Source organism: Crocuta crocuta, unplaced genomic scaffold (genome assembly GCF_008692635.1).
Source record: "Crocuta crocuta isolate KB4526 unplaced genomic scaffold, BGI_CrCroc_1.0 scaffold53, whole genome shotgun sequence".
Classification (NCBI taxonomy): domain Eukaryota; kingdom Metazoa; phylum Chordata; class Mammalia; order Carnivora; family Hyaenidae; genus Crocuta; species Crocuta crocuta.
In genome coordinates, this window is record NW_027529432.1 from 2,800,611 (window position 1) to 2,810,378 (window position 9,768).

At 59.3% G+C, this 9,768-nt stretch overlaps 2 protein-coding genes across 2 annotated transcripts in view; one reads left to right on the forward strand and one right to left on the reverse strand.

Annotated features, from left to right (window-relative positions):
* Positions 1 to 166: 166 nt before the first annotated feature.
* On the forward strand, positions 167 to 5,721 carry MUS81 (MUS81 structure-specific endonuclease subunit). Its single transcript, XM_077759808.1, has 16 exons — positions 167 to 545; positions 634 to 763; positions 997 to 1,082; positions 1,715 to 1,813; positions 1,920 to 1,988; positions 2,141 to 2,226; positions 2,727 to 2,867; positions 3,028 to 3,123; positions 3,213 to 3,334; positions 3,427 to 3,524; positions 4,075 to 4,191; positions 4,296 to 4,391; positions 4,556 to 4,684; positions 4,761 to 4,864; positions 5,372 to 5,455; positions 5,548 to 5,721. Exons 1-16 carry the CDS (start codon positions 411 to 413, stop codon positions 5,612 to 5,614), a joined length of 1,659 nt encoding a protein of 552 aa, XP_077615934.1. The 5' UTR covers positions 167 to 410; the 3' UTR covers positions 5,615 to 5,721.
* A 237-nt stretch (positions 5,722 to 5,958) lies between these two features.
* The window catches only part of EFEMP2 (EGF-like fibulin extracellular matrix protein 2), a 6,877-nt gene continuing 3,067 nt past the window's right edge, over positions 5,959 to 9,768 (reverse strand). Inside the window, exons 7-10 of the mRNA XM_077759809.1 lie at positions 8,308 to 8,427; positions 8,094 to 8,220; positions 7,669 to 7,864; positions 5,959 to 6,647 (exon numbers count right to left, since the gene is read on the reverse strand). Of these exons, the coding sequence (XP_077615935.1) occupies positions 6,486 to 6,647; positions 7,669 to 7,864; positions 8,094 to 8,220; positions 8,308 to 8,427 (605 nt within the window). The 3' untranslated portion in view covers positions 5,959 to 6,485. The remainder of the gene's footprint in view (positions 6,648 to 7,668; positions 7,865 to 8,093; positions 8,221 to 8,307; positions 8,428 to 9,768) is intronic.

The following is a 9,768-nucleotide window of genomic DNA, read 5'->3' on the forward strand; positions in this document are numbered from 1 at the left end:
GTTACTCGGTGTTAAGCACCACCCTAGCCAAGCCCTCCCAGCCACACGGGGGCGCTGTCCGCCTTCCTGTCTCCCACAAAGAGGACCCGCCGCTCTTGAATCTGGGGTGGAGGAAAGGGCGGGTCAAGGCTCGGAGGGTCTGGGTGGGGCCCGGCGCGATGGCTGCTTTGGGTCGGGAGGGGCGAGGGGGTGAAAGGGTATAGAGAAAGTTCTTGGCACCAACCACTTAGAGCAGTGCAGGGGCGGGGAGGGCAGCAGGATGCTTCTCTAGTTCGTGCCCCGCGTGGGACCACGTGATTGGAGAGATCCCGCCCTAACCCTTTCGAGCCAGGTGTTTGAATCCCGTCTCCAGAGCTGGCAGCGTCCCATTCCCGTCGGCGCGAGGCGCCAGAGGACCCGCCCTGGGGCTCATGGCAGCGCCGGTCCGCCTGGGCCGGAAACGCCCGCTGCCGGTTTGCCCCAACCCGCTCTTCATACGCTGGCTAACCGAATGGCGGGACGAAGCAGCCAGTAGGGGGCGCCGCACGCAATTCGTCTTTCAGAAGGTGGGTCCCGGCTTAATGGGGACAGGTGCGGGCGGAGCCAGACAGCGAGGCCCGCCCTGACCTAGTATTGTACGCCTACCGCCGCCAGGCGCTGCGCTCCCTCCGGCGGTACCCACTGCCCCTGCGCAGCGGCAAAGAAGCTAAAATCCTACAGCACTTCGGAGACAGGCTCTGCCGTATGCTGGATCAGCGGCTGCAGCAGCACGGAGCATCAGGCGGTGAGCGCTGGGGGCAGGGGTCAGTGATCCCCTGAGTCTCCCCCAGGAGCAGCCTTCATAATCATCTGGCACACCTTAGCTTCAGACACGTCACTCAGGTCCAAGTTGCTGTTTGAGCTCAGGCTAGAGGCTGGCTCGCACACACAGCCTCACCTGTCTCACGTGAGGCTGGCAGCTTCTCAGACCTTCCACCTGCTGCATTCCGTGGCGTTGACTCTCTTCTGCTCCCGCAGGTGACCATGCCCCAAGTTCACCGTCTGGAGAGAAGAGTCCAGCCCCAGAAGGGCCAGCTGCCAGAGCCCAGGACTCTTCCGTGCCAGTGAGGAGTGGGCAAGGGTAGTGAGAAGGAAAATGGGAACAGCAGGAAGAAGACTTTCTGGCCTGGGGGACTTAGCAGGCCTGGGTACAGACCTCTCACTAGTGATGCCTGGCCTCGGGCGGAGGATTTATCCTGATACTTGGCTTTCTCCTCTGTAGATGGAGATACTGAATGGTAACAGAGTCAGTTGAGGGTTCTATGATCAGGTGGTTTAATCCCCAGGTCCAGTAAGTCGTGGGGATTGCTGTTGTTCGTTTTTCTTGCCAACAAGATGGTAGAATAGAACTGAGGCTGGGTCAGGCCAATTATGCCCTCACGTTGCTCCTACACACACACACACACACACACACACACGCGCGTGCGCACACACACACACACACGCGCGCGTGCGCGCGCACACACACACACACACACACACACACACACACNAGCAACCATCCACCACTTCGCCACAGCTTTACAAGCTGGCCCATCATCTGAGCCATTTTACAGGTAAGGAAACAGAGGCAGCTGAGTGACTTGTCTAGGCCCGTGTAGCCTGCTGAGCTAGAACCTGAACCTCAGCCCTGCCAGGGATTTGGTCTCTGAGGGCTGACTGGCTTTCCTGTTCAAAGCTTCCGTGTATCTTTCAGATTTCAGCCCAGCCCAGAGCAGGAGGCGGTGGCAGCTACTGGCCTGCTCGGCACTCAGGAGCACGGGCAGTCCTGCTGCTGCTCTACAGGGAACACCTGGTGAGCGCTTGGTTGGTCCCAGGAATCAGGGGAAGTCGGGCCGCGGGGCGTGAGGCTCCTGGAGGAGCCTGGACCGGCCCCAGCACTGAATCTGCCTTGGTTCCAGAATCCTAGTGGCCGTAGCTTCCTAACCAAGGAGGAGCTGCTGCAGAGATGTGGCCAGAAAACCCCCAGGGTGAGCACCGAGATGGGAGAGGATGGAGCCCAGTGGCTCTGGATGAGGCCCTGAGACTTCTCTTCCTGGGCGCAAGCAGTGGTTTGGGGCCCTGGGAGCTGAATGTGCGGTAGTACCAGGAGCTTTCTAAGAGTCTCCTCCCCTGCGGACAGGCGGCCTCTGGGAGTTCTCGACCCTGGCCAGCCCTCCGCTCCCTCCTCCACAGGAACCTGGTTCTCAGGACACACCAGCCAGCCAGGTAGGGTCAACTACAGGGAACACAGGAGGTGCAGGGGGGAGACGTGCATGATGTTCCAAGCGGGGCCCTACAGTCGCCCAGCAAATCTCAGGCCTCGTGCTGTTGAGATAGGTGAGGGAGGGGAGACCTTACTCCCAAGAGCCCCCACTGTCGGAGTCCCAAGAGGGTCCGAGAGGCCAGGCGGTCAGTGGGAGGCAGGAGAGGGTACCACAGGTTACCAGAAGAGCAGAAAGGCTTTGCTGGAGGACACGGCATGTAGCGGGGAGAGACGCAGGAAAGGCGCTCCAGAGAGAGGGAGAGTTTGAGATGTGCTTATTGCAGACTGAGAAAGGTCCCTGGACAGGTCCAAAGGAAGCTGATCTGGGGAGGGAGAACCCGGCATGGGGGTCGGGGTGTGGAAGCCCCCAGACTTGTTTGTGCAGGGTCACAGAGGCTGGCCGGAGAGCCTGCCAGGTGTGAGTGAAAAAGGGAGGTCTGTGTTCATCTCCTCCACCTACCAGGTACTCACTGACCCCGGAGGGTCTGGAGCTGGCCCAGAGGCTGGCTGAGTCAGAGGGCCTGAGCTCGCTGGATGTGGGCATCGGACCAGAGGAGCCCCCGGGGGAAGAGCCAGAAGTGCCAGGAGCAGCCTCGGCTGAGCTGTGAGGAGGAAGGGAGTGGAAGGGGACAGCGGGGGGTCCCAGCCCTGTCTCCGGCAGCTCTGGCGGAGCTGCCCCACCCACTGTGGGTTGGGGGGCGGGGGGCTGCTGGGCACTGGTGTTCTGGCCTCAGACACACCACCACCCGCTTCCCGCCTCGTAGTGGCGCCAGCGAAGGGAGTGCGCAGCAGCTGTCACTGGAGCTCAGGCCTGGGGAGTACAGGGTGCTGTTGTGTGTGGACATCGGCGAAGCCAAGGGGTGAGTGGGGTGGGGGAAGCGAGGGAGAGGATGCTGGGAGGTGGCAGGGTCAGGTGTCCCGCTCTAGGCCTCTTGTCTCCCAACTCCAGGGCCGGGCACAGGCAAAAGCTGCTCCTCCAGCTACAGCGGCTGCATGTTGCCCACACGGTGCGCAAGCTGCACGTTGGGGACTTCGTGTGGGTGGCGCAGGAGACCAGGCCCAGAGACCCGGGTAAGGGGCATGGACGGAAGGGCAGGTAGCAGAGGCAGGGCCTGGGTGCGGGCGAATGCGAGCTGACAGAACCCTTCTTGGCTTCCTGGCAGAGAGACCCGGGGAGCTGGTCCTGGACCACATCGTGGAGCGCAAGCGGCTGGACGACCTGAGCAGTAGCATCATAGATGGCCGCTTCCGCGAGCAGAAGGTTCCCATGCTGGCCTCGCTGCGCGCCCCGTCCCGTCTGTTCTCGGGCTCCTCCTCGGCCCAGGGGAGCCCATGGCCCTTGCGGCTGGCCTCAGAGCTTCCATTAGAGCTGCACCCAAGCGGCCCCAAGATCCCAGCTGGAGGGTCTGGGCAGGGGGAGCACAGAGGGACTGGGCTGGACCGAGGAGCATATTCAAGAGCCCCCCCGGGCAGGAGTCTGGAATAAATAGGACCCAAAGCTCCGGGAGCGGGACCCAAGCAGCCCAGTCTCAGTACTGGCCACTGGGCTGTCTGCATAGTCAGAAAGGCCGTGTGTAGGCCAGCAGAGGTTTGAAGGACGGGCATCCTTCAGAGGTGGCAGAAGGGCTCTCCATGCGGCTATCCCAGCGCTAGCAGAGGCCGAGGTCGCTCAGGGACAGGCAGAGTAGCTAGGGAGGATGAGGAGGTGGGCTGGTGGGCCCAGGGTCCCATCACGATTCTGAGTGCGACATGATAGGCAGCTGGCACGTGGGCACCCAGGCCTGACCCTGCCTGCCCGTCTGCTTCCTCAGTTCCGGCTGAAGCGCTGTGGCCTGGGGCACCGCGTATACCTGGTGGAGGAGCATTGCTCAGCGGACAACCTCAGCCTTCCAGAGAGCACGCTGCTGCAGGCCGTCGCCAACACGCAGGTGAGCCTGGGGAGGGGCAGGGCCAGGCTGCCAGGGACCCTGTGGCCCACGGCCCCAGCGTAGAGCGCCCTCCTTCTCTTGGGCGGGCTCCCCTTCTTCCCCAGGTCATCGATGGCTTCTTTGTGAAGCGCACAGCCGACATTAAGGAGTCCGCTGCCTACCTGGCCCTTATGACGCGGGGCTTGGAGAGACTCTACCAGGTGAGGCGGTGCGTTTGTCCTTGAACCCGGGGCTTCCCCAAGGAAGGCGAGGGAGCAGGACCTCGGCTTCTCAGGCTGGCCCACTGAGGCCTAGGATCGGGCAAGGACTGGCTGGGGGTTGTCCCCTAGAACTCCGTCCCGGCCTCAGTTTCCTCTTCCCTCAGGGCCAAACCCTACGCAGTCGCCCCTGGGGAACCTCAGGGGACCCTGAATCAAGGCCTGGGCCCTCCCCAAATCCTCTCTGCTCCCTCCTCACCTTCAGTGACTTCAACGCGGGAGCCATCAAGAACAAGGTACTGCCTCTCCCCAGCGCCTCCCTATGTGGCCCGGCCCCAGACCATTCCTGGTAACAGTCCTCCCCTGTCCCAGGCCCAGTCAGTGCGCGAGGTGTTTGCCCGACAGCTGATGCAGGTGCGCGGCGTCAGCGCAGAGAAGGCAGCGGCCATAATGGAGCGGTACAGCACCCCTGCCAGGTAGGCCCGCAGCCCAGCCCCTCAGGGGTCCTCTGCCTCTGCCCTACCTGTGAGGAATCAGCTCAACCAGTGCTTTGTGGAGGGGCCTGGCTCTTCGAGGGCTGGACAGACCCGACTGAGTTCATGGAGGTCACATGGTGACCTAGGAGCCATCTAGGACCAGACAGTATCTCAGCCATTAGGAGAGCCTCCTGGAGGGAGGGCAGGAGGGAGACATTCTGCCGGGTGCAGCAGAGAAGGCTTCTGGAGGAGGGGGTTGGGCCGTGAAGACTGCGCCAAGAATGGCCATACTTGGAGAACATTTGCAGCTGCACGAAGGGACGGTGCACTGGATGGAACAGGGCCTTGAATGCCAGGCTCAGGAGGTGCAGCAGTGGTCCTGAGCCCTCTACCCCATGCTGACTCCTCCTGCCTCTCCCGCGGGATGCTGGCCTCACCACTCGGAGTGGGCCAGCTGTCCGCTCTTGTCCAGCTTTAGAAACTCAAGCACCCCACCCCTACCCCCAGCCTCCTGGCCGCCTATGACGCCTGTGCCACCCCCAAGGAACAGGAGCTGCTGCTGAGCACCATCAAGTGTGGCCAACTGCAGAGGTGACGGCAAGGAAAGGGACGCAGAGGGAGTGCCTGGGGCTGCGTTGCTCTGGCCGCGGGCCTGACCCTCAGCTGCCTCTCTCTCTGTGCAGGAACCTGGGGCCCGCTCTGAGCAGGACCTTGTCCCAGCTCTACTGCACCTACGACCCCCTGACCTGAGCCACGCCGTGAGGCCGACCCCAGCCCCCACCCTCACAGGCTAGCCAGCCTTTTAATCGGGATCTTTTGGGCTACAATAAAAATACAAGCATTTGCAGTCTTACGTATTTGCGGGTGCTGCCAGGCCCCAGGGGCCTTGTGAAGTATCCAGGCAGACACTGGGGAGACCGGCAGGTCCAGCGATTTTTAAACTGAGCTCCTTCCTCAGCACCCTGGGGCTCCTTGGGAGCCAGCGGGCCACTGCTACTTTGAATCTAGTCCCAGGGCATCAGAGTTTCCTGATCAAATAAAATTTCCTTTGACGAGAGGTTTTGTAGCTTAGAAAAGAAAAGCTTGAAAAGCACTCAGAGTCTAATTGCCTCATTTTATGGATTGGAAAATGGAGGCCCCAGGAAGCTCCTAGGGTTGAGCCAAGTTGATAGTCTGAGGCCAAGTTGGGATTGAAACCCAAGGTTCCCATGGTCTACAGTGGGGCTTCCCAGGCCCCCTGCAGACCAGTCAGGCCCGGCGTCTGCCGCCTTACTACCTCCCGCCTTCTCAGAACGAGTCTCATGTGCATGGTATGGAGACCAATCCCGGCTTTGGGATGCAATTCCCAGTTCCTATCCATGGGGCCCCCTCAGCCTGAATAGAGACACCCCCCTTTGGGCAGCCCTCCTCCCACAACCTGGCCCCTTCCCCAGTCTGGGGTGCCCTACGATGTTACCCATCCCCCTCAGCCACCAGGACTCCTTCTTTCTCCCTTTATTGCCTTTCTCTTTCTACTCTTCACAACAGCATCTTTCCTCTTATCAGAACACAGTTATCCCTGAGCCCCAGGCTCTTCGGCTACAGGAAACCTCTCCCTCCCTGAGGGCTCCCCACCCACACCTCAGAAAGTGTAGGCCCCCACGAAGACGGTGAGTCTCAGTACAGAGCTGGCCCGGTAGCTCATGAGGGAGTTCATGGTGACCATCTCCAGGTCCAGCACGTACTCCCGGGGGCCCGTCACAGGCCGGGCGAGGACCAGCATGGCGCTGACATTGTTGATTTGCTGCAGGGCACAGTGGGTGGGGGGACATGCAAACTGTATCAACCTACGTGCCAAGACCCTGCCCTGGCACCCCCTCCCTGTCCCGTTTCTTGCACCCACAACCAGTTTGCTTTGAAGTAGAAAGCCCTAGCCAGGCTGGGACTGCAGGCTTTCATCTGGCTCTGTGATACCCTTGGCATCGCGTCTCTCGTGCCCCCCAGGCCCCTGCCCTCAGAAATCTCCGACTGGTGGGGCGCCTGGGTGGCTCAGTAGTCTAAGCGTCCCAACTCTTGGTTTTGGCTCAAGTTGTGACCTCACGGTTCAAGTGTTCGAGCCCCGCATTGGGCTTCACAAAGACAGCACCGGGCCTGCTTGGGACTCTCTCTCTCTGCCCTTCCCCCTACTCATGCTGTCTCTCTCAAAGTGAAGAAATAAACTTAAAAAAGAAAAGATCTACCACTGGTATTCTTCCCACCCTTCTCATCTTGTTCTTNAGGTGGGAGGGTGGGAGACTCGGGAGCCATGGGGCCTTTGGTGACCTGGAGCAGGCAGACTTCCCTTTAGAGCATTCAGTTTGAGAAAGAGAAAACAAGGACTGATATCAGATAAGCCCTTGGGCCCCTCCCTCCTAATAGTTCCACCAGCAGAGAGCCGGGTGCTTGTACCGCAGGCCCCTGCACCAACCCCCACTGCCTCTTTCTCTGAGAGAGACCCTGCCGTGTCTGTTACCTGGGCTGGCCTCTCATGCAGTGCCTTGTTCTAAAGGTGAAGAAATTGAGGCCAGATATGGAAACCAGTGCAGGGACTCAAAACCCCAGTGTCCAAAGGCCTCGTTAGAATTATATTTAACAACCTGCGGTTTGTACCAAGGGAATTTAGAATACCCCTACCTTTCTACAGAAATTGCACCTCCCGGGGGGCGGGGCTTTGAGAGAAGAGGCGGGACATGGTGATAAAGCCGAGTCTCCAACTTACGGTTTCCTGGAATTCAATTTTGGATTATGCATGTCAGTTGAGGGGTGGAGTTAGGGGAAAGCCTTACCCTAATGTAGAAGTCCCCCTGCGAGTTTCCCGCACGGATCTGAAAGGCATTGTAGGCGCCAGGGTAGACCGAGGTCGCTTGGATCTGGAACACATCGGCGGGCACACTGCGCTCCGAGGTGATGCTCATGTAGCGGTGGACGATGGACGAGGGCTGCTCCCGGCACAGGGGGTTGGAGGCCGGACAGAGGCAGCGACTAGAGACCCCGAGATGGGGACACGAATGAGGTCCTAGCCCGTACCCCAATTTGGCCCCACCCCTAAAAATAGGGATCCCGAAAGGATCCACTCCTGCTAGAACAGTATGCATGGTTTAGTCATAGAGGACTACAACTCCCATCGGCCCGCAGGGCACTTCCCAGCCCAAACAGCAGAGCCCTCTGGGAGTTGCAGTTTCTGCGGGGAGGGCTGTGCGAGTGGACTCACTTGTCCGACACCTGGACGTAGGGCTCCACGCAGCGGTTGGTGTCCACGCAGCGGTAGCCCCCATGGAAGTTGACACAGGTTTGGGCCTCAGAGCACTGGTGCGTGCCCAACTCGCACTCATCAATGTCTGTGTCAGGGGAAAGGGGCTGGAACCCAGACATCAGGCCACCAGCCCCTGATACCACCCTACCCGCTGCACCAGGGCAACCTGTACCTTGGCAGAGGCGCGTGGCCAGAAGCTGGTAGCCCTGCGGGCAATGGCAGGAGAAGCGACCAGGTTCATTGACGCAGCGGTACTGGCAGAGATAACTGGAGTAGCTGCACTCGTCAATATCTGAGGGAGAGAGGGGATGACGGCTCTGGGCCAAGGGCAATCCTCTCTCGATTCAGTCCCACAAACGTTTACACGGACAAACCTGGCTCTATGTTGGGCTCAGCGTGGACAGATGAGGGGGATGAGACAAGCCTAGCAAAGCTCAGGAAGGGGACAGAGGACTCAAAGAAACATGTGCCCAGACTGCCAAGCTCACAGGCCTCTCTGCCCCCGCACTGCAAGACAATACTAAAGGAAAGCACTGCGAACCTACAGGCTTGGCTTCAAGTCTTGACTGAGTTTAAGGAACCTCAACTTCCCTGTCAAAAAAAATGAGCCTCGAGGGCCCAGCCCGCCATAGTTTTTGGTAACTCGCCCAATTCCTGTAGCCTACAAACAGCCTAAGCACACAGGCCCCTCCTACCAACCGTGAGCTGCATAGGCTTGAGCCAGGTTTTCTGCTCTGGCCATCTTCATGATGCCTAGCACCGAGCCGGGTACCAATGGGGCCTTACACAGCGGCAGTACATGACAGAAACAGGGCACATGGCCAGCCGACATGGAGCGAGAAGTGGAGCCCTGGTGCCATCTCACCCTAGCTGTATGATCTTGGGCAAGTCACTTAACCTCTCTTTGTTTGAAGGACTTTATGCTTACTTTTTTTTTTTTTTTTTAACAATCCTCCCACTAAACCTGGAGCGAGATATTACCATCCTCAATTTGCAGAGGAAGGAAAAATTCATGCTTACATCACAGGGTTGTTGGCAGGATTAAATGCAGCCAAGTACATACAGGAAATGCATCGCGCAGGCAAGGTTCTCAATAAATGGCAGTTCACCTTAAAACGCTGTGGCTTGGGGGGTGCCTGGGTGGTTCAGTCAGTTAATCATCCAACGCTTGGTTTCGGCTCAGGTCATGATCTCACGGTTCGTGGGACCGAGCCCCGTGTCGGGCTCTGAGCTGGCAGTTCGGAGCCTGCTTGGGATTCTCTGTCTCCCTCGCTCTCTGCCCCTCCCCAACTTGCGCTGTCTCTGTCTCTCTCAAAATGGATAAATACACTTAAAAAACAAAAACACAGCTTGGAACTTGATGAAGCCTGTCTTGTCATTTGCCCACTTAATCCTCAAGACAACCCATTTTACAGAAGTAACGGGCTCCAAACAGTGGCTTGCCCTAGTCCAGGATTTGAATGCAGGGCAACCTAACTTGCCAAAAGGGGAGCACCCACATCCTTTGTCAGTCTCCCCACTGAGCTTCGGTGCTCCCTACTGTTCACCCCCCAGGCTGCCCCCACCAGGCTGGGAGCTCTGGGGAGGAAGGTCCGCAGGTGCCCTGCAATGAGCTGGTGGAGGGGCGGGGGGG